The sequence below is a fragment of the Barbatula barbatula genome, assembly GCF_947034865.1.
Source record: "Barbatula barbatula genome assembly, chromosome: 9".
Taxonomy (NCBI): domain Eukaryota; kingdom Metazoa; phylum Chordata; class Actinopteri; order Cypriniformes; family Nemacheilidae; genus Barbatula; species Barbatula barbatula.
Genome location: NC_136772.1, coordinates 4,582,561 through 4,607,505, shown reverse-complemented (window position 1 = coordinate 4,607,505; position 24,945 = coordinate 4,582,561). Strand labels below are relative to the sequence as shown.

The following is a 24,945-nucleotide window of genomic DNA, read 5'->3' as shown; positions in this document are numbered from 1 at the left end:
GCAGGACATGTAAGAAATCAAATGAGAATCCTTATCAAATACAACATTTTTAAGGGCTGTACTTCTGAATGAATGTGAATTTACATTTTGTGATGATCCGTTTCTTGCTAACACGTTGGAGTGGCAAGTGCACCACACGAACAGAAGCTCTGGCTTTCACGATTAAACGATTGGTGGAACTGATCAAAAACTGCAGTACCACAAAGCACATGGCTACAGAGGACCAACTGTTTAAACTTTATGTTCAGATGGTAATTGGAGGTCCCTCACAGCTTCTGCACGCTTTTTGGCAAACCCCAGAGCCCATCTTTCGGCTTTATGGGCCCCCAGCACCAGCTTTCACCATGAGCACTCAAGGTGCTGATTTTTGGGGGAGAGTAAATTTATAACCGCACTGCATTCAATTTCGTGGTTCATTGGCATCTGCTGTGGGGTCAGTGGTTCTAGCTTGTATTCTTTTCTAATAAGGAGTGAACAAGGCAAACTTTTCAAGCGTGGTGCTTACCGTGTTCCTTAATGGCCAGCAATGACGAAGACAATTTTCTTGTCAATAAATCAAAAGCGCTGAACTAACTAAAGTTCACAAATCTTACTTCGTCATAATAGCACACAGTTTAGATTCTTCCTTATAAAATCGTTCATAGACAAACGCCATACATCATGACAAAGGGTCTCTTGAATACCGTACATTTTTTTATATATAATGTAAAACACTGCAAAATCAGCAATGTGCACGGATACTTGCCCTTTAAAATCAAGGTATGTCATCCACCATAAACCTTCCCTCAACTCAGCAGCTAACCTGGGTTATGCAAGCAGACGCGTTCTAGGAGAGCGAGCGGGGCTCCAGTTTCTGCTATGAAACCAAATTCTGTCCCAGCTGACTGATGTGCTTACTTGAACAGATGCCTAATACATATGCATCTCCCATAAACACAAGTACCTTCCTTAAAGGAACAGTTCACAAGATAATAATTCCTATTATTTACTCACCCTCATGTGGTTCCAAACCCAAAACCTTATTTTGGGGTGAACAAATAACAACACTTGAGTTATTCATCCAGAAAACATTTATTTTCCAGAACACAAAACTCTATAAGATACAGATAGAAACGAAAACAAATATATGACAAGTTTGCATCATAATTAAGATCTTGAAATCCTTAATGAGAATTAGACATGATCTTGAGATGTTCCTCCTCTGTTTCAGGAACAGTGAGAAGATCATGATAAAATGGTCGTCCGTGAAGGCAGACTTGACTCTCGGTGTTAAGTTCCTCTTTCATTCGGCATAGTGTGTTTTTAACGTCAGCTCTAGAGAGATTCAGAGGTAACTGTCTGACTAGTCTGACCGCCTCACCCTGCGAGACAAAATGGTAGAACACAAGCATTTTAACCAGATTTAGGACTAAACTATCATTGTCTTGTATAAAAAGGGACAGTCCACACAAAAATGAAAATTCGGCATCATTTCAAGACACATGTGAGAAACATTCATTGGTTAAAACATTATTTTACAAGTTATTCACTGATCAAATTCTTTATATTAACTGCTGTGATTGAATCAGTCCAAATCTTGAATGAATCAAATTAATCTAAAAAATTATACTTTCACAAACTGGACGTAAATTCTACATTTCATTCATTGTCGGCCGTGTATTGGTGAACTGTTTTATTCGGTTTCATGTGGTTAGAGCAGGGCACTAGCTACGCCAAGGACCTGGGTTCGATCCCAGGGGGTTGCACATACTTATGTATAGTAAAAAAAATGCAATGTAAATCGCTTTGGATAAAAGCATCTGCCAAATGCCGGGAAAACAGTCCTCAAATCTCGAAAAACCCTGAAATAGCACAATGGCTAATTGAAAAAGCGTGTTCCAAAAAGCTTCTCTCACCTCTAGGTAGTTTGACACTTTAAGAGGTCTACAGTGCTCCACAGTTTTTGCATCCCGGCCTTTAACAGCCTGCAGAATCTCCCTCAGGTCTCCTATCCCGTAGAAAGGCATGCAGTCAGCCATGCCCGTCACTTCAATACATCTCTCAGTAGACGAGGAACCTGGCCAACATAAGCAACGAGCAAGGATTAATAAACTCCAAGTACAACGTTCTCCAGGAAAAAATAATAAATAAATATTGTGATTTACACGCTGGTTGGAAACCAAGTCAAGAGGCGACTGCACCTAATTATGCCATTACCATGTCTATGCGGACTGGAAAGAAAAATCAAGATGGAGGAGGTTTTCAACAGATGATTTAAAGATGATTGCTTTTCCCACAAGATGTCTCAATGATGATCTCTGTTCTAGGTGAAATGTATGGAAAGGTCATCAAGAAAGCGCAGGCTACACGTTTTCTCCATCCTTAACTGCTCGACAGAGAGCCACGGCCATTTAAAAATCTACAAACGCTTTCAAAATAATATTGATGACAATTTTGGTATGGGTTAATTTAATATTGGTAATAACCTAGGTAATAAAGCTCACTACATACTCCAAAAAGCCACTATAAGATTTTACAGGTGTTGCTAAGGTGCTATAGATGGTTGCTAGGTTGCTGCTAATTGGCCAGTGTCAAAAAAGCCATATTTAATATACAATAATAATATAAACATATTTTATATATTGTTGTTGTTTATTTTAATTTCCTAAATTGTTTTATCTTTATTATTTTATGTTCTGTACATTACTGTCTGTTGCCTTTCAACCCCATCTTTCTCAAGAGGAGCTAAACAAAATAAGAATTTTACTGGCACACATGACAATACAGGTCTGGTTGAAAGATAAATTCAAATCCATAACCCTACACACCCGCAAAACAACATCCAAAGTTTGCCTTAGCAAGCATCACTATTTAATCAACCTGATGCACCTGAAAACCAAACGGAGTCCTGTAAAATGTATATTTCATCAAAGGTGATAAAATTATAGGATAATGTACAACCTTATGATTATGCATTTCTCAAAGGAAGACATCAGGTGCATGCCTTCGGCCAGATTCATACCATTTTAAAGTTGGCTCAAGAAACAGTTGCCTTTGGTAAAGGGCAATTGTCCTCCAGATCACAATTTAGTGCAAATCTACTGTGCTGGTAAACCCAGGCAATGAGCCAGCGTTAACCACGATGACCCTTACCAGTGCTAACAAAACACTTAAGAGGAACAGAGTGGGAGGACTTAAGTGCATTTCATAACCGAGGAGCAAAATAAGGTCAAATGAGGATAAAGATGGCAGCCTCATCACATAGAAAACAACACTGCACATTAGCCATACTAAAACACAAAATGTAGTAACACCTATGACAATAAACACCTGTTACCAGACTGTTGAGAGCATAGAGAACATGTCTTGTTATTTATTTGTAAGGTTCTATATCTTAAAGAGGTAAATTCATTCTAGTGATGTTATTTGTAATATCAGCGTGAACAGAGACGTTTTTTATATCAGTTTTTAAAATGAAGATAAGGTTTAAGCCTGCCTTTTTAAATGAAGCAAATATGATCTATACTTCATCACCAGCCTGAAGATTTTGATATTATTGGCATCTAAAGAGGCAAAGCAAGAAAAGAAAACACCATGCTTTCATTCCTCGCTAGCGAAACGCAAGCAATTCTGTTAGAAATAATTGACTATAATCCTGTTATTCAAGCCGTAACGTTTGACATTTCTAAATCATTTGTGAACTGCGGCATTAATGATGTCCAGCGGGTCCAACCTTTGTTAAATCAAATTGGACAATCCTTGAGACCTTTAAACAGCATGACCCTTGAATTAATAAAGGCACATTTTCTCAGGGGAAACCTGGCACTGAAAAAAAACGGGTATGGAAGTATTTCTAAATCTCTCCCACTCCACAGCACGTGATGAGCATGAGGAGGGAAGGTGGGGTGCGAATTCAAGCGAACGTACTTAATGACCATCTCAAAAAACCTTTACAATGGAAGAAGAGGTTTAGTCATACCGGAAGTAGCCTAATTCCACAGAATTAAACCCCCTCTTAAAAAAAAAGTTCATATTTGTTAAGTGTGCTGCGTAGGGAAGGGGATGCTGACCAAGCGCTGTGACCTCATCTTTGGGCACAGCGGGAATTAATTTCTCAAAGGTAATGGTGAGGATATTAAAAGTTATTAAAAGCTACAGAAATATTTTGATGCTGAATTAACATACATTGAATGTGGAATGATATCGTCTGTTGCTTATACAATGTCCATGTACATCCGTTTTCACTAAACTGCTTCATTTGATTCATCCGTGCAGGAGTGTATGTGTGAAGTGCATACGAATGCGTGTGAGGATCAAATCGAAGCTTTGACCACATTCTTGGACCGTGTTACGGAAAAATTTAGATAACGGTTTAAATTTTGTGTTCGGCCCCAAAGTAACCAAGTTGAATAACCGAGGCGGTTATGTGAGTCTAAATTAAACCCATCAAACACAGTTTTGCATAACAAACACTAAATAAAGATGCTTCATGATGCCATAGAATAACTATTTTTGGCTAAATGGTTCCATAAAAACCTTTAAACATCTGCAAAATCTTTATAGTGAAAATAGGTCCAAGGCATACATCTTTCTTATTTACTATAGCTGTTTGTCAACATTTTGATTCAGATCTAAATGCTTTGACATTTGCATAGAGCTAAATAACTGAAGACAGACATGTTTCTGGAATAGTGATGTTCAGGTCTTACAAAATGGTCTATAAAATTATTGACTTAATGGCTATTTGAGGAACCCCCCAAAAAAATCACTGTTAAGAACCTTTTGTCCCCCCCTTTTTAAGAATAGCACGTCAAAAAAGCATTGCTCAGCTTTGAGAGACTCTTTTTAGGACAATTCTTGTATCATTGGATACATTTTGAAAATGGTTCAAAGTTTACTGAAGGGCTGTTAAAGGATTGATCGCATTCAGAATAAAAGTTTGTGTTTTCATAATATATGTCTATGTACTTTGCATATACATTTTGTATTTATAAAAACATACACATGCATGCATATATTTATGAAATACATAAAAATGTATGAACATAAGAATATCATTTAAATTTATGTATTCAACAAAAACATGCAAAACTTTCATAAATAAAAGATAGGATTTTTTATCAGGCCATTTATTTTATAGTTGTATATATGCACGTATAGGCTCTGTGGCTTTAGGGGAATGCCCTCTTAATAGAAGTCTGATAACTCGCGGTCCGGATCCGGACCTTTCATGCTTCATTCGAGCCGGACTGCGAGACAGCCTAATTAACCATTAACTGCCTATTAAAAAAATGAAGACGGAAGAAAATCCCAACAACCATGTTATGAAGTTACCTGGAATTAGCTCAATTCGAAAACCATTTGCTACAAGCCTACGATCAGTAAAGTAGATGTCTCCATTACGACAGGGGCTGCCTTTCTCCATATTCATGAGAATATCCATGTACTCCTGCCCACCAAGCACCCTGAAAAAAGAAGTGCATGTTCATAAACAGTGCAAGCATAGTAATTGGGGAGCTAATAAATGATGAACCGTACAGACATGAATTCCAAATTTCAAATCATAATATAAATAAATCTACTAAGAGAACGACAAGAACAGAAATCGCGGGTCTGTACACATCCAAATTAAGAGCCATTTCTACCCATCTGTCAGCTTTACAGGGGTCTGCAGTCGCGCTGTTGGAAGTATATTATTCTTCAGAAGTCTTTTAAACAGCAAGGCCTCCTCCACTCGAAACGGGTTCAACAACATGAGCTTTCTGCCGCATAAAACGACCCAGGCACCGTGAGAAGCCAAGCGGTTTACAAGCCTGAGGCCCTGCGCACTCGAGCTCTTCTGGTTGGAGAGGAGGTTAAGACTCCGCTTGAGGGATTCAATACTGAACGGGAGGGGTTTGGAGTGCTTGGCAGGGCTCCTCTTGCTCGGGGGCTGAGCGGAGAAGAGTTTGTCCAGGGCCTGCTGGTTGGCGAGGGGGGCCTTGCGCTTCACGCCTTGAGCTTTGTTCAACGAAGAGCTGGCGTTCATCTGCTTCTTGCCCTCTGCACACTGGCCACCTCCCTCCGTTGCCCTCTTCCTTTGAAGGTTGCAGGAGTTCAGGGATTTTTCCGCCTTGCTTTCATACCTAAGAAGCGATGTGATACAAAAACATTTAGTTACAGTCCGAGCAGTACATGCTGTATTTCCTTCTCTGTGGCTATTTGAATAAAGACAAGCAACATATTATGTGGTTAAACGTCATCCATTACCCAAGGTCTGTACACTACAGTGTGGGATTCAATACTCAATCGGGTTTGTCCACCTGGCATACTTTTAATAAGTTTGTTGAGAAAATTTACAGCAAACATTTAAGCCCAGGAAAATAAAATCAAAAAAAGATCTGGTGAAATATTTCCATTTGTTTTGATAACTTCTACTAACTATTATTCATAAAATAGTTCAATAGTTCATTTGCTCACCCTCTTGTCATTCCAAACCAGTATTAGTCTTCGACTGAACAAAAAAAAAGATATTTCGAAGAAAATTGGTAACTAAATAACATTGACCCCCTTCTATTGTATGGACATGTCTCTAAATATCTTCTATTATGTTTTACAGAAGAAAGAGTCATATACAGGTTTTAAACGACATGGGGGAATAAAATGTTTTAATCTTTGGGTGTACAATGCCTTTAACAAATAATATGTAGGTGTAAATTCCATTTCCTGGAACATTCACCAATGACTTTGCATGCAGTGTATGAATGGGTTTCAGCAAAGAGGCCAGAAGTTGTAACTAACAAATCACCTCAATTCACACACGCAGCCTTGCTCGTGTGATTCTAAGCGGGCTGCCTTAAATCACATCGGAGAAACGGGCGAGATAAAAAAACATCTGCTACCTGTGACCAGATGGGGGCCGAAGAGCAGGAGGGGGGGGGAGGGCCTGTAAAAACATGCAGCCTTGACCCTCCGCTGGAAGTTTCTCCATGGTTTTGCCAATTAACAGCTGTGCAATTGCATGGAGCTCGCTACTGTACAATAGACTGGGCACTATTTCAAATGCGCTGTGTGGTTTCTCAGCTTGGGTGCGAGAAAAAGATGCAAATCAAGACGAAGGCATGAAATGTGCTAAAAACAAGAGAAAAGCAATAACAGGCCAATGGGGGAGATAAATGATTTCATAATAGAGCAGAAGGTTGAAGCCGGAGGGAACACTGTGCCATGCACACTGAATTGTATTTTGACCTGAGGGCTTTTGGACTTTGGTTTGCTTCTATAACACAGTTGAATTGCAATAAAAAGGTTGACATTTAAGTATGAAAGATAAAAACAAAAATTGGGGAAAAAACAAGGCTCTCATGACATTAGTTTCTAGGGCGTTTTACATGACCAACGCTTAGAATTGGCGGCATCTTTAAGCTGCAATCCGTAACCAACTTTTTTGGTTACAAAAATGAGTTATTGTGCAGGTACATAAATATCCGTGATGAAAACTATGGGTGCAACGGTACGCAAAATTCACGTTTTGGTTCGTACCTCGGTTTGAAGTCTCGATTCCATTCAATTTCGGTATAGTTAGGAGAAAGAAAGGCTTTCTAAATTCTTGAATTTTAACGTTTGCAATTAATTAATGTCAGTTAACACTTTTAAACACAGTTTTAGATAAAAAATATATAACAGTTTTTTTTTATTAAAACAGAAGTTCTCAAAATAAATCTTAAATTCTCGAATAAAGTACTACAGTACTTTTTTAAGCTTAAGGGACAAAATAATGTGGGTGTGTCATAATTTGTTATAGTTAACAAGTCATTTACTTTAACAGATCGTCACAAAACCTTTGAGTTTAAGATTTGGATTTCAAGGAAGATTTGCACGTAAAACAAGCCTGCTGTTAACCTCGGTTAAAGATTGCGTTCAGTAGACATGTGTACTTCGTTCCAAACAGTTTCCTACAAATGTGTGCACACTCTCATAAAGTTTACTGTGATTTTACACAAATCAATTTACACGCAGAAAAGTTGAGTACATTTTAAAGCAGTGGAATCAATGAAATATACGGTTAAAATTATGTAAATGTAAGTAAATCCGAGTAACTAAAATGTTTCTATTAGAATTCACCAAAAACATGGTGTATATTCAAATAGAATTTGTGAATTAAATACTTATTTTTTTAATTCAATAAACTTAAATAATATATGAACATTTAAGAGAAATTAACAGTTGATTTTTTATCATTTTTCAAATATAGACTAAAAACAGGTGAATGATTTTAAAAGATTTTATCAAGTTAATATTTGTTTATTTTTGTGATATTTACTAAGACCAATATCGTGTGTGAGAATATCATAAATCTTGTTTTGCAAGATCACATAATCAACAATTTTTAGTCAAGCACTGCGCATGCACATTCACAGGGCGGTTAGCATTTTAGACGATCACGTTGTCTCTGTCAGCTGTGTCTGGTCTTAAATAGTGCGCAAGTTATGTTCTTGAAAACCTGTATAGGACTCTTCTGTGAAAGAAGAACTTATTCTCATGTGAACCTTTGTGCCTATTACTTGTGCAGAACTTAGAAGTCAATGGATACAGGACTTGAAAATCTTTCTCATCCTCTATTAATAATATAAAAAATGACTTTCCCTTGTAACTTGTTTGATGGAGCTAGTACAACATAAGACTATAGATGCAAAATATCGCCTGTTTATCGTTATCCGGAAATCCCAGAAAATATCCTGACATAAATTATTTGCTAGTATTTTCTATAGCGTACACCCCTATTGAAAATGGTCTCTTTTCATCACCCTCACGATAATGATTTACACTTTTTGTTGGGTAAAGTTTTTCAGACAATGTCAGTTTGACATCATTTGACTTCAACACGTATAAAAATAAGTACGTAAAATAACCTACCAGTTTCATAGAGGTAAATGTTACGAATAATACTGTAAGTCATACTTTTTCATCACCTAGTTTAATACGCAAAGTAAAGTGTACCTAAACCCATCATAGGGTGATTTCTTCCATTTTGAACAAACAAAATGTACAACAATTTATCTGAAGAGAAATGTATATAATTCTATAAAACGGCTGTGTTCTTCTGAACAAGGATGTGTGTTATCTGAACCGTGAAGTTGTCAAAATTATCCTTTTATCTGTGGCACTACTTATCTTGGCCAGGGCTGTTGAACTTTGGTCCTTGAGGGCCACCGTCCCGCAGGGTTTACCGCCAACCCTAATGGAACCCATCTGAACAAGCTGATCGAGGTCTTCAGACTACGTGAAAATGACAGGCAGGTGTATTCGATTAGGGTTGGAGGTAACTCTGAAGGACAGTGACCCTCTAGGAATAGGACTAGAGACCCGGGCAACAGATACCATGAACCCTACCGAGAGAGTCACTATAGCATCAGCCACAAAACAGGCCATAATATCAGTCATACAAGGAGTGTTAAAAGAGCACATGGATTCTCTCACCTCCCGAGAACAACCTTAACGGACATTAAAAAGCCATTTAGGGAGCACAGTTTGCATCTCAGGCCTGGAATTCATAACGAGCAGCAAAAGCACATAAACTGTGCAATAAGCAAGCCACGTTCCCTTGTTGTGGGCACTTTGGACGTAAACCAAGTTCATATAGAGTCCCTGGATCAGCGCCAACCATTTTATTGCTGAATCAGAACACTGCAACCAAAATATAACAAGCATGGTTTGGGGGGAAAGGTTCTGTTCGAGCTATACAACTCTTGATCTCCCTCCCCCAAGCATCAATGACAACAATCTCTTACCCCTAAACTCAGCATGCCCATATGTTACATGAACCCCTGTTACATGGCTTCATGTAAATATCCTTTAGAAGTCCCTGCAACCATACAGCTTCGGAAAGGGGCAAGGACTTATTAAGGCCTATTTTAGGTTAGAGACAGCGGTAATGTGCAACTTTTTTCCGTACATTACATAAGCACCACTAGCAATGCTGGGATACACTTTCCGTCCGATATAATTATGCTGACTTGGCCTGCTTTGCTTTGGACTGTTTTTGGGAGGGGTACACCTCTTGTTGTTGAAATAACTATGGTCCTGTTGTCCCTTGACATTAGGGCTGTGCAAAATTATCGATACAGCTAACTATTGCGATAATTTTTTTCACGATAGTGTATCGATAGTCCAACCTATAGTATCGATACCTTAAATAAGTCATGTTTTGAATGGATTCAAAATGACGTTTCATCGCATAACCATTTTTTCCGTTCCTGTCTATGTCGCTGTGATTCGCTGTCATACGGACAATGTCTCAAAAGTAAGCGGGTGCGAGAAAGCAAATGGCGTAAAGTAGATTCATTCATATAATATCACCAACAAGCTTCCGTATATCTTAGCTCGTGCAAAGAAAATAACAGAGTCGTGGTGTATTTTATTTGCAAGGATTTGCGACAGTGTGGTTGAAAACCCCGGCTTCGGGCATATGGTGAACACTAGCTGTGTTATGTGATTCCGATTCGCAGGCACATAACGGACGTAGAAGTACCCTGGATTTACGAAGAGGTAAAAAAATCCCTTGGTGGAGCGAGTGACCCTGACTTGCAATGCATCGTATGTTAGGATTACATCACAACCACAGACACGCGCAATGCATGAGATGAGCCATACTGGCATAAACATTGCGGAGTTACTGAAAACTGCACTGGTGGAGTGGGATATAAAAGAGAGTCATACTGACAATTTCAGTTTTATGAATATATTTTAATGTACTTTGTTTTTTATTAACAACATACTGAGAAAAATATGTTTTTTGTGGCATTTGCATTTAAATGTTTAATGACTAAATATGCCCTTTAAACATTATATGTTCGCTGTTCAGTAACACTGTGTAAGCAAGATGACAAATACCTCTTATAAATAGCTTTGTTAATAAAATTGAATGGAATCTTTTGTGTCTGCAGAGTTATCACTATAATTAGATGAACATACCAGAATACCATAGATTGTACACACCAACATGTATTTTTAGCTCACTCTTAATTTTTATTTATTAAAAACAAATTATTGCAATATATCGAACGTTTGTATCGTATCGAATGTATTGTGATATATTGTATCGGGACCCATCTATCGTGATATGTATCGTATCGTGAGGCCCTTGCCAATACACAGCCCTACTTGACATGTCCAAAAAATACAAAATTCTGTCACCATTTACTCCCCCTCTTGTCATTTCAAACCTGTACGGTTTTCATTCTTCTGCAGAACACAAAATCCGATATTTAGAAGAATGTTGGTAACCAAACAATGACGGTACCTATTGACTTGCATTGGTTTTGTGTCTATACAATAGAAGTGAATGGGTACCTCCGTTGTTTGGCTACCAACATTCTTCAAAATATCTTAACTGTAGATGATGACAAGTTCTTTAATTTTTGGATGAACGATCCCTTAAATATTATTAATAAATAACGCAAGATTTATCTTAATTTTGATTTTGTTTTTCCATTCTCTTGGGCCAATCAATTGCACTCAAAATACGACTATAAAAGAGAGAGAGAGAGATTTGTAACCATTGCGGCTTAAGCCAAAATGTTAAACTGGTGCAAAACTGCAACATACAACATTAAGGTATTATTATGATATAGTCATATAATAAATATGTACACAATATCAATAATTACGCTAGTTATTTCATATTTAGAGTCAATACCGGTATAATGTGACAAGCAAACACATAAGAAGCAATAAGCAGAGATTTGTGAATTATGGTTTGATTTCTGTGTAAAAGCATCCCAGGAAGACGCATCATGAAGTTTGTTGAAAGACTGCCAAGTAGGCATCAATCTAAAATATGAGTTTGTTTTGTAACATTTTTCGCAACATAATTCCCATTTCCACTCGTCTTATTTTATAGTTTCGAACATATTGCTTTCATTCTAAAATGTTGAATGTATTCACAATAAAGAACGAACAGGTGTGTCCAGCTTGAAAAAGATTATACAGGTTTATCCATATATCCAACCGTGGTATTCCCAGAGCTCATAAACAACCAATAAATTAAACAGATAAGCAGAAAAAAAATGAATCATCTGGCATCCAGGAATTCAGGGTGGTGCAAAAACACGACATTCCTCAGAAAACAGAATGCCTGTTTTACAATGGAAAAAAGGCCTATCGACCATCAAACCGAGTAATCACATGCCATTTTCTGGAAAACGCAAACGATTCATCTTAACAATTCTTCCTGTAGCAACACGAACACGCCAGGCAGATTTTCCAATCCATATTTCACACATGCTAGTGGCAGGCTGAGAAAGTAAATCACAACAACTGGAAATCTGGAAACTTACTTCTTTCGGTCTTCCTCCCCCAGGCATTCCCATCGCTCTTTTACAGCAGTTGTGACATCCTGAAGACTTGCCTTCGGGTTCTCCTCGAGGACTTGCGATCTGGTGTCTTGCTCAAACAGCGAAAAGGCAGACAGAGGCTGACGCATGGAGCGGTTGCTGATAAGGTCGTAGGCTGTCAGCTTGGCCATCTTCTCCATGATCGTGTAAGATGTGGTCTTGGACGGACTGGCCCTCTTAGTCGTCGTAGGCTCTTTGCTGTCTTGGTTGGCTTTCGGGACATGGAGTTTCACAGGTTCTAGGTCCTCTCCTGTGAATTGATTTGAGAAGGACTTGCCCATGCTCCAACTCTCAGCACATAGGTTATCATCTCCACTACGGCCACTGTCGCACTTTGAGGCCTTTGGAGAGTTACAGTTAAGATCCTCTGTAGAGTTCATTGCAACGTCATCAACAGATGAGGAATTGATACTGTCAAAATCACTTGATCTTCTGTTGATTATCCAATCATCGGAAGATGAAGAAGAGCTGGTGTTTTCGGTAGTGTTCAAAGATCCCTCATGTTTACATGTGTTTGTGGAAGAATGTTCAAGATGTTCTGGTGGGTCCATCAAGCTAATATGTGTAGTGGGCTGTTCAGGTGGGCCCATCAAACTGATATCTGTAGTGGGCTGTTCAGTTGGGCCCATCAAACTAACATCTGTGGTGGGCTGTTCCTCATCGGTACAAATCCTGTGTTGATTTTGCACACGCTCCGAGCTGTTTTTCCCCGTTTTGAGTTTGTCATCGCCAATGGAGAAAGACCCATACAAGGAGATCAACATCATCTCCACGGCCAACAGCACTTCTTCCTGGTAGAAAGTGTTAAAGAAGGTTCTATCAGTAAAACATGTGAGGCGAGGGAACAGCATTTTAGCCCGAGTAAAGCTGTCTGAACTGTGTACCTTATTCTGTAGCATCACTTGGGTTTTGTCTGGCGTCAGGTTGATGTCCACAGTCGATGCAGGTGTGGTGATGTTTATCATCAAATGGGGATACCGCCGGCTTACAGAGTCATTATTGGAGTGACTGTTGGTGTAGTACTGCTTGACAAGCTGAGAGGTACGGATGAAAATATTATTTAGCAAATGAAATTGACTTAGCATATACTGGTAAAAGACATCAGGATATACATTATTTGGATGACTTTTTTTAGCGCTGGCATAATCATTCCAAATACACTATATTGTGAATATTTCCTATAACGCCCGAGCCAAGCAATCAAGACCCTTTGGTTAAAGGTTATAATTGTGAACCATAAAAATATCAACACACATTTACTTAAATGGTATTCCTGTAGCTGGTGGGTTTGAATTTCTGGGAACACACTGCTTAAAAACTGGACAACTTGGACACACTATAAAACACTTTGGATAAAAACATCTGCCAAAAGCATAAATACAAATGCGGTAAAAATAAGTGTAAGCAAACTGCTTTTGATGGTGTGTTTGAGACAAATTACCTTAAGTATATCTTTGTGATGCACTGGTCGACTATTTACAAAGAGAAATGTTTTATCTGGGTTTGAAGAGCTTGTAGAATTTAAATCTGAACCCGGTTTGGGAAAGAAGCCATCGATGTCAATCTGTGGAAAGATAAAACTCCTCAAAATCACCTCAAGACAGAAAAAACTAAGTTATACAAGAGCATTGCGTTAGCTGTGCAAAAGTCATGGGTTCGAACCCCATCCAACACATAATCAAATATAAAATGTATGTATACCTTATAGGAGTGGTTAAAGGAGTAGTTCATGATAATTCACACACCCACATGTCATATCTGTCTGTGTGTTTATTTCTTTTGTCGAAAACAAATTCAGGGCTCACAAGGAAAGCTTTCATTGCAGCTTCCAAACTCTCTACACGACACCAGACGATTAATAATCGTAACATAATTTTAAAGTCAACTATACTGAACTTTAAGGCAGGGGTTTCCAAACTGTATGATGCCAATGCCCCCAAATATGATGAACCCATTCTTAACATATATATTCGTCTTAGTCAAATGTTTCCGTATTCCTAAATATACAATGTTAGACAAATAATACTTTATGAATATGAAGATTTTAAAATGGAACAGTAATAATGTTTAGTAGACTTGCAATACACCCCCTGGGGTCCCCAGATCCTAGTTTGAAAACCCTTGCCTTGAGGGATAAAAGCAGCCGTTAAATGCAAAAATGTAAATATATTGTGTTTATTGGAAGTATTGTTCATTGTTTGTTCATGTTAATTTCATTATTTACAAATACAATTTTAAAATCAAATGTTGTAACAGTTAAAATTAGTTATTGCACAAACATAAATAATTGTATTGGTATTATCTAACATTAATACATGCTGAAAGACTACATTGCTAATTGTAAGTTCATGTTAGCTAATGCATTGACTAATGATAAAATATACAACCTTGTTGTAAACATCATTTAAGGTACGTCTAAGGTTTCCGTAAATGTTTTTCCAAAACAGAGCGACATTCAGCATGCATGACACTGTTGCACTTTAGCCCACTTTGCAGCAACCAATTAGGATTTTGCTGTGCTATTAGAGCCCATTTGTCAGCTCCTAACTATGGAGTGGCCAAGCTGCTCAACTTTGCAATGAAAACAGTTTCTGTTGGCTAAACGCGCCACCGGCGATGTGACGGGAAGAGAAACAGCAACAAATCATTCAGTGATCTAGCGCTGGAGTGCGATGCTTGAGCTCACAATTTAGAATTAACAAGCACAGCAGTTGGCTGGCAAAAGGACATTTTAATTGGAGTCTTTGACAAATTTTATAATCAGGGGTATTGTGACTTTCACAATCACCACTTATGGTTTGTGTACTTTGCCACATTTGTCCATTACGCCAGTGTAGGTGACCCAGTCGTTTCTGTTCCGAGCTCTGAATGGAGGTTATTATTGCGGCTTTTTAATTGCAGAAGGATCCGGCCACAGTGCAAAAACAATCGACTGGTAAAACCCACTTCATCTGAAAGCACTGTTCAATACGGAGTTACTCAGAAAACCTGAGACCCTCACAGTATCTACTGTATAGAAAACTAAAGGATAGCAATTTATATACAATGAAGTACAGCATATACATGAAGTACAGCATTTCATATACATGAAAGAAAATATTTCAAAGGAATAGTTCACCCCAGAATAAAAAAAATCTGAAGTGACTGAAATACATCTTCATGCATTTCATGTTTTTGACATTCTTATTTCTGCTGAACATTTTTATTTTCAATATCCGTCACTAAACGTACATACAAATTTTCAAAATGTTGAAGTTCCAAAAAGCTAAATATTACATCATTATCAAATTGATCCAAATGAACCCAGTGGGTTTTCAAAATGACACGTGTGTGAAAATAATTCTTATTCTGAGTAACAATATATTAATTTAACATTGTGATGCCCTTGCTATGGCTTCAATTTAGCAAAATAAACTGAAAATATGAACAATTTTGTATTACAAACATACAGTTGCAGAAACGAGGCGATTTCTAAATTATTTTCAGTTTTTCTGAATTTACAGTTTATAGGTATAGGTTAAGGTAAAGTGATCATTTTTATAAATTCTGTGAACTACTAACAACATTTCTAACAAATATCAAATAAAAATATAGTTTCTATAGAAAATTTGAGAAATAACAGAAAAGGTGCTCTGTATTTTTTCAGACCTGAAATACTGCAAAGAAAGCAAGTTAATATTCGCTTTTAAGCAATACATCAGTAATACTCAGCGTGTATTTAAGAAAAGTTCAAAATCCCTTTTTTTATGATGACCTTGATTTTTATCACAGTTTTCATGCGTCATGTTATGCTGTCAGTCTTTCACATTTCTGTTGAATGACTTTGTCACTCTAAAGGTTTGATTTAGTTGAAATTCAACGGACACTGGACTGGAATGTCCACAATATATCTAGAAATGCTGATTTAATGAAAAATTGGAATGGTTTTCCTACTGGAGTGAATTTGATTACATTTATGATGCCGTTTATTATAGATGCATGTGGTTTTTGGACCTATATGTACATTAAGTGAAGGATATATTTATAAAAACAACTTAATTTCTGCTTGGCTAAATAAATCTAAGATGGCATGATGATGAATAAAATAAAAAAATCATTTTGGGGTGAAATCATGCTTTATTTACAAAAAATGCTAATGAAATATAAATGTGATACCTAAAGTATACATTATGAAGAAATGCTAGCGATGTTCGCAAGTACATTACATTACTAAAACAATATGAATACTCCTACATTATCCTTTCTTCAAAGAACAGATGTCCTTGTTTAATAATTCAGAATTTCAGAAGAGCCAAACTGTTATGTCTGCATGACATAGTTTGGTACCGAGGTTTATGAAAAATCCAACACTTCACTGCAATCTACATATGGCTTCACATGTCAAAGCCACAAGGGGGTGAAGGGTTTGCAAAGGTCTTGGCATCTCGCTCGACCCGATGATGAGTGCGCAAGCTAATGACTGATTACTCCAACAGATCCTCCCCTCTCAGGCCATAAATTAACTCCTGGTAAAGCTCACCAATTCCTAGAATGCTAGGACGGCCCGCAACCAATAAACGGTGAGCAAAGATGCGTTCTCATCTGGCACATGGCTTTACAGAACATTGGCAAGACTCAGCGAAATCCATCCTCGAGCGTAGCTGTATGGGCAATGTGTTCTGATATACGTTCTGCGGGAGATGAGAGGGCTGCCAGTATCCGACAGAGCCAAATACTGAAGTGTGCCTACTGAGAATGATTCGTACACGAGCTCAAAGTACAAGCGGGACTCTATTCAAACCGCACGGTTCTGCTAAATGCGTATTCTGTGAGATGCTGAACGTGAATAAATCACAGTTAAATGATCCGGCAAATTTAGCCATCTTCGTTGTACATTCTCCATCAACTTCACATATCAAAGTAGGACACCATGTGTGCCCCAACAATAGCATCCTCTCCAGCAGGGCGAAGATGAGATCAGGCCAAATGCCGGAATTAGATTCACTATGTCATGCATGTACTGTATGACCCATACGGTTCTTCGCAGCGGGGGGATAATTATAGAACGAGAGGCAGATTTTGTGATAGGGGAGCTTTTGCTGAAAGAAAGGGAGGTAAGAGTGTGCTAATGCTGACGAAGGTGGAAAAGGTCAAATGCGTCATTTGAGAGTAAAAAATAGAAAGATAATTGTGGCGGCAGCGTTCCTATAATGCAATACCTTTTTGAACTCCTTAACCTTTGTAAAAAGAATATTCTTGTGGGTCATCTTGCTTGAGTACCTCTATAAAAGGACATAGTAGACCTTCGGAAGTATATCGAGACAAGCTTGGGCACAAATTTGATAAATAATTACATGATTTTTATAACCCAGGATAATAAAAAGACTTTGAGACATAAAGAGTTCGTTTTTTTCCCAACAAATGATGTCAGTTGCTTGCTACATAATAATGTTATTAAAGGGATGGTTCACTAAAAAACAGAAAAACTTTCTTCTGGGGAACATAAAAGAAGATATTTTGAGAAATGTAACTGTGGTTTTGTCAATGGAAGACAATAAGGACCAATGATTTTGGTTACTAACCTTCTTTAAAATACCCTCTTTTGTGTTTTGCCAAAGAAACTCTTTCATGTTTGGAATGACATAAAGCTGAGTAAATGATGAAAATGTTCAATTTTGGGTGAAATATGCATTAAGTAGTCAGACTATATAGTTGTTACCCAATGTTCACTTTGTTATACTGCCATAAAAGAAAAGTGACAAAGACTTAATAATTTTCATCTAGAGGAATTGCAAGTTTAAAACTTCATCCAATATATCATGAAAATGGACTGATGAGTGAAAATAAACCAACTAAAATATGTCAAGCAGGATTAGTGATAAAAAGCACAGCAGGCATTGAGCCTGTTATACCTGCAACAAACATTATAAATAGACCAATGCTGCAGGAAACATTAAAGCTCCATACGTGTACATACAGACATGTTCAAATTTGTTGGTACCTTTAAAGCTCATTTAAATAATGCTTCATTCCATCTGAAGAGTTAATAGCTATTGTATCATGTATACTTGTATGCCTTTGGTAGATGAATTATTACTTATTCTACAAAGATATTCTAAAATGGCCTGGACACATTTGTTGGTATCCCTTCAAAAAGATATCACTATAATCCAATGATGTATTATTTCAAACTAATTTGTTTCTTTAATAAGCATCACATATGCATCAAATCTTGTAACAGTCATTCAGCCTATTTAAATGGAGAAAAGTAGTTACTGTGCTGTTGGGTATCATCGTGTGCCCCACAATGAACATGGACCTGAGAAAGTAAAGGATAGAGTTGTCTTAGGAGCTCAGAAAGCATGGTAAAGGCTACAAGGCCATCTCCAAGCAGCTCGATGTTCTTGTGACAAGAGTTGCGGTAATCGATCCAGATTGAACAGAAGGATAGTGCGAATGGTAGAAAAAGAATCAAGGATAACTGCCAAACAGACAGTGTCGAACTCCAAGGTGAAGGTACGCCAGTTTCTGATCGCACCATGCATAGCTTTTTGAGCAAGAAAAACATAAAAAGCCAGACTGGAATTCATATTGACAAGACACAATCACTCTGGGAGAATTTCCTTTGGACAGATGTGTCAAAACTGGAGCTTTTTGGCAAGTCACATCAGCTCTATGTTCACAGACAAAAAGATCTGTGAAACATGGACGAGGCTCGGTTATGTTTTGGGGCTGCTTTGCTGCATCTGCCACAGGGTGCCTTGAATCTGTGCAGGGCACAATGAAATCTCAAGACTATCAAGGAATTCTGGAGCGAAACGTACTTTCAGAAAGCTCTGTCTCAGTTGCAGGTCATGGGTCCTCCAACAGGATAATGATCCAAAACACCCAAGAGTGGATAAGAACAAAACATTGGACTATTCTGAAGTGGCCTTCTATGAGTCCTGATCCTATCGAACATCTATGGAAAGAGCTGAAACTTGTAGGTCTGGAGAAGGCACCCATCAAACCTGATACAGCTGGAGCAGTTTGCTCTGGAAGACTGGGCCAAACTACCTGTTAACAGGTGTAGAAGTCTCATTGAGAAAACCTTTGCTTGTAGAGATTGCCTCTAAAGGTTGTGCAACAAAATATTAGGTTAGGGCTCCTATAATTTTTGTCCATAACATTTTCATTTGTTTTATTTTTAACAATATTATGTTGAATAAACGAAATCTAAAGCAAAGTCTTATTTCTATTAAATATGGAATAAACAATGGTGGACGGCAATTTCTTTGAAAATTGTGCATTTCTGAGGAGGGTCACCAACCAAATTTGAGCACGTCTGTGTGAGAGAGTAATGTATCCAAGTTTGGTTGAAATCACTAAATCTCTTTCACACATGTTGTCCAACAAATGCCTGCCCGTTGCATTCATGGCAGTATATTAAACTGGTGCCAAAGCGGTGTGATTGTGGCCCATTGGCCAACACTGGCAGGTTATGACCCCCTAGGGCCCTTTCACCATGTTCATTGGAGTCTCTTCCGCAGGCACCTTTAATTCACTGTTGCATTTGTCACAAAGTTTGCCACATTCAGTCTGTAGGACTGCTGAAACGGTGAGGGAAACGGCACACGACAGCACACGTCTGCACAAATCTTTGTCAGATGCTATACAACAACTATTAATTTAAAGTGATAGTTAACCCATAAATGAAAATTCTGTCAACATTTACTCACTCTTGTAATTTCATCTTGTATGACTTTCTTTCTTACGCAGAACACAAAAGAAGATCTTTTTAATGTCAGTAACCAAACAGCGCCGGCACCAATTCACTTCTATGGTATGGACACAATGCTAATGCAAGTGAATGGGTGGCAGTTAACACATTTTTTAAAATACCTTCCATTGTGTGGTGCAGAAGTGTAAATTATGACAGAATTTTCATTTTTGTGTGAACTATCACTTTAAATGCACTTTTGTTAGAAAACTAAGAATCTTTATAAGATGCAAAACTATAACCTTGTTGCACAAAACAAATAACACAGATTGCGTTTCAATATTGTGGGGCACATACAGCAATACAGCCTCTGTAAACACTTTCTAGATATCCAGGTTGGTTAATTTGTACAAATATTGCATATTAATTTACGCATCATGAACGTTAATAGCTTTATATAAGAAACAACCTAGGTAGAATGCTGAGTCATTCATGCAAGAACTCATCGCAGTGGAATGCAAAACCAGAAAGTGAAGCACCTCTCCAGGGAGAGGAAAGCCGCTCAGAATTAACTTATTTCACGAGTGTTTGGGTTTAGCAGCCTGACAGAAGCGCAAAGAGGTTTAAAATGTTTTAAATGCACATGAGTGCAAACACATTTATTTACATAAAGTTCTGTGGGAAGAAAGAATCTGTACTAAAAATAAGCTTCCCATGGCAAACTTTGACGTCGGTCCATGTGCTGGTGCATCTGTGGAACCCTACTGCTCATGGTGGAAATGATAAATATGCCTCTGTTTTTTTTTTCTGTGCTTCACTGACCTCTGGTTGCTCCTGGCGATGTTGGACGGGGAGCAAGTTGGCTACGCAGGCCGCTCCGAGCACGGCCATGAGGGCAGCTCGGTGATCCGACACCCTGGATTTCTGCCAGACCACAGCCTGTAACAACATGGTAAAACAGGTCAAGTTATTTTTTGGTCATCCTAAAATAAGACCACCTGTGGGAATGCGTGCTCGCAAACAGCCATTATCTACCAATCAAGTCTTCATAATAAACAATTATCCTCTGGGAAAGTTTGGATACAAAATCAACTATCCAGAGAGCACTGCTTGCAAACGCACAAACTGAGACGAAGCATTTCATCTTAAGAGATTCTAAGGGAATAGAGTGACATGTGAAACGGTCATTTTCCAAACTCCGAAACAAAAAAAAATATTAGTCATCATTATAAAACGTTTATATTGGGCTCTCGGGTCACTGGCAGTGCCAACCAATGACCAATAAATGTAAAGAGCGCAGTGCTGCACATATTTCACACCCACGATTCCTCCTGTCGTTGGCACCTATACGGGCAAGTATATATATCCAAGGTGTTGATTTCTGAAAGCATGCGGTTCGCAGCACACATCTCTGCTATGAAATATACAATTTGGTGACTGTAAAGAGATCAGACTAGTAAACAGCTTTTGGAAAAGTCATGAAACCCAATGCAGGACGAAGTGCAAAGTTTGTGATACAAGATATGCCTGGAAATGCTGATGGCATGAAATGAGCGCACGGCCCTCCCCTGATGATCTACAACCTGAATGATATGAATTTAATGAAAGTTACGAGAGGTCTCACCGAGCAAGGCCAGATCCATACACTCTAATGAGACCAAGCTGTTATCGAAAAACAAAACCGTCTGAAAACGTATACTGCGTTGCTTGTTACTTTAGGATCATGTGGCAGTGTTGTATTCGAAAGCTTAGTGGCTCGCCCTGCGGTTGCACCGCTAATTTTGGATTAGAAGCAGTTGAAATGTTCACTTTCTCCTCCTCGTACGAAAACAAACACAGCTTGAGCTCTAATTGATGACAGACCAGCATCCTTAGACAAACATGTTTAAATCCTGACCATGTCCAGGCTGTCATCAAAACAAACACAGTTATTAGATGAAGGATCTCTAAAAAAAAATGGGTCTGCATTCATGTGAGCTATTCTTTCAAATACATTTTCCCACTTTCTATTAAACACATTTTTAATAGATTTGCATTCGAGCAGTTAATTTCATTGCATGCAGGAATGTCAATTTATTATTTTTGCTGATTAATATCAGGACCAAAAAATGTATAAGGCAAAAACATTAACACCATTGTAATATTATAATGAGGTATGCGATTAAAGTTCTAATAAAGGCTATTAGCACAAACTAGTCTCAAGCCGTGTAAATAGTTAGAAGTTATTGAATGACTATATGGGTAGATTCTGTAGTTATAGCACTGCTGTATTTGTTGATGTGTGAGGCCACCTTGTGGTCGAATGACTGCCTTAATGCAAAACCTCATTCTCTTGGTGTATTTTAAAACAACTGTACATAAATTAAGATGTACATGACATCGTTTTTTTAGAGTAGGATGAATAGGATTGTATTGTTGCAATATGATTTTTTTATTGAATGAAGAGAAATATTTTGAAAATATTTTGAAAACTGAGTATGACCAGAAAAGAATGTACATTCACTTTAGAAATCTACATCACTTTCCTAAGATTTTTTGATATTTCTAGAGTTTTGGAAGTGTAGGAATGCTGCTGAATAAAAGAAGGTTGTTGAAAATATAGTTGGAAGTCAACGTACGGTCTGTGTTTGGCTATAATATAACATTTTATAAATGAATTTAATCATTTATTAATTATTATTTAATGTATTCATTTATGTTAATTTAAATAAATATTTGATTGTATTTTAATTGCATTAAAACTACTCAACAGTTGATTCTTTGCAGAGGTCTACTGGAAGTTATGTTTGGGCCACATAACGTTTGTTTATGTTGTTGCTGCTGAAACTCTGTATAATCTACAGCCACCAATACATTTAAAGTCTAAACCGGATCTAAAGTTTCTGTCTACTCATTAGGAAGTGCAGGTACTACTTTATACTTTATACTTTATAACATACCTTATTATGACTCAAGGTGATCCTTAATTCAGGCTTAATAACAGCGTAGGCCATGAGTAAATTCTGGACTCTCTTCAGTTCTTCTTTGCATTTCTTAGTGTTGGAATAATATTGTCGTCTGACGGGAAGGTTCTTGAAAAGATTTGAAGCACACACTGTGGTGCCTGGGTATAAAAGTATTTTAGAAGTTGTGTGATCCTATAAATAAAGAGTATTAACAACTTTCTCTATCAGGCAGTTGTGATAGCCCTTTGTGGCTCTTATTACCCAACGCCTACCTTCTCCAAGATGTGATGGTTTCTGAGAGACAACTTGACCATTGTGATCAACTGTATGTTGAAGGCTAAAGTCATCGTCTGCGGTTTTGGTGGTAATGATAACCTGGCAGGAGATGGAAAAAAAGTAAGAATCCATTAGGAGATCTGGACTCAAAATAAGATCTTATGTGATTTCATTAGAACCATAGACGCGTGACATGTAACCTCTGAAATGGCACATATGGATGCAAGCGCTTCTCCTCTGAAGCCATATGTCTCCAAGTGTTCCAGGTCTTCGTGACATGAGATTTTAGATGTGTAGTGTTTGACAGCCATCACAGGAACATCTGTAGCTTTTATACCAGAACCATTGTCTCTGACCTCAATGCGATCCAATCCATAATTCTCCTGATCATAATAGAAATTAAAGATCTGTTAAATTCACACATATGTTATAGCAGAGGGACCATATTGTTTAAATTGTTTGCATTATTTTTAGATGGGATATGTATTGTTTGATCACTTAACACTAAATGCATTAAAAATGTCCGTTAAATATTTCTAAAACAAGATATTTCTTAGAATAAATGCAAATTGGTGACATTTTTGGACCACTCAGATGGGCAAATGTGTCCAAAACTGCGTTTTAAAATTGTACCACTATACAAATGTGCCTTTATCTATTTACTAGAAATTAACATTTACATTTCAATGAAGTACATTACCAGTTTGACTTCGAGGCTTGTGGAACCAGCATCAAGTGAATTTTCAACAAGTTCCTTGACAACATTCAGGACAGATGTTATCACCTGTGAGCTGCACAACAAACGCACAGTCTCAGCTGGAAGTGCCTTCATAGTGTGGACCCTACGAAATGAAGTATAAACATTTAGGACTGAAACACGAACAACGGTCACAAATCTCCGTTTCGCGCATTACGTTTACGCAAACCGTGGATTATCACGCAGTGTCTAATAACTCATTGGCGGAAACGCTTTTCTCTCTCAACACGACGTTAAACGAATATGTTTGTAATATTCTATATTTATTTCTACTTACTTAGTGGAACCCGTTAAACATATCCAAAAAAATTACATCAAAAGTGCGATTCACGAATGTTTACACGATTCACGTTACCACGACATGGCTTAACTGGGCGCCTAAATGACGTCATCCGTGTTCTCTACCGTGATTGGTGTTCCATTTGTCGATCAGAAAGGTTTACAGGATTATTTTATTTCTACCACAGACCTAAATGGTCGTAAATTATAATTTATATAGGGATAAGGGATAAGATCGACACGTGTTTGTCAATTTAGTATTAATTTCTTGACTACGTTTCATCAAAGACTGATAACCTGGGCAGAGTAACTTGTCATTGTGACAAATATGATGAAAAACACTGGAAATGATACTAACATCTTAATATTAGTTTACGTTTAGGCAGAGAATGCACCTGTGAGGGCACTGTAAAACGTTTTTACGTAACATTTTAAACTATTTTCAACAATTTCAAACCTTTCTCGTAATATATTCTCTCATAATATGCTTTATTGAACATTTTGTTATAACAAAACAATGTTGCAACAGAAACTTAACATAAAGAAAATCTTAGATTGATGAAAAGAGAGAAAATAAAACATTACCATGGCTCGAAACAGACAAGACAAGAGAAAAAAATAGAAAGAATAATAACAAAACAAAACGAAAACAAATACAGG

The 24,945-nt window shown here is 37.7% G+C and overlaps 1 protein-coding gene across 2 annotated transcripts; it reads right to left on the bottom strand.

The window, feature by feature from the left end:
- Nucleotides 1–1,053: 1,053 nt before the first annotated feature.
- On the bottom strand, nucleotides 1,054–24,409 carry pms1 (PMS1 homolog 1, mismatch repair system component). Of its 2 annotated transcripts, none has more exons than XM_079463785.1 (13): nucleotides 24,284–24,409; nucleotides 23,950–24,091; nucleotides 23,450–23,632; nucleotides 23,246–23,348; nucleotides 22,968–23,165; nucleotides 20,851–20,967; nucleotides 13,792–13,914; nucleotides 13,235–13,384; nucleotides 12,294–13,141; nucleotides 5,625–6,104; nucleotides 5,314–5,444; nucleotides 1,896–2,056; nucleotides 1,054–1,361 (listed from the first exon to the last, which is right to left on the bottom strand). In XM_079463785.1, exons 3-13 carry the CDS (start codon nucleotides 23,494–23,496, stop codon nucleotides 1,164–1,166), a joined length of 2,556 nt encoding a protein of 851 aa, XP_079319911.1. In that variant the 5' UTR covers nucleotides 23,497–23,632; nucleotides 23,950–24,091; nucleotides 24,284–24,409; the 3' UTR covers nucleotides 1,054–1,163. The 2 variants fall into 2 exon arrangements, with proteins under 2 accessions (XP_079319911.1, XP_079319910.1); XM_079463784.1 differs by having other exon boundaries at nucleotides 1,055–1,361; nucleotides 22,968–23,131.
- Between the last annotated feature and the right edge of the window lie 536 nt (nucleotides 24,410–24,945).

What these genes read in the sequence shown, in the direction of transcription:
- pms1 (XM_079463784.1), bottom strand. Translation starts at nt 24,081, where the DNA reads ATGAAGGCACTTCCAGCTGAGACTGTGCGTTTGTTGTGCAGCTCACAG. An exon ending in CAAGCCTCGAAGTCAAACTG is followed by an intron (nt 23,633 to 23,949) that starts GTAATGTACTTC and finishes TATTATGATCAG; the next exon opens with GAGAATTATGGATTGGATCG. An exon ending in ATCGCCAGGAGCAACCAGAG is followed by an intron (nt 13,915 to 20,850) that starts GTCAGTGAAGCA and finishes ATCTTTCCACAG; the next exon opens with ATTGACATCGATGGCTTCTT.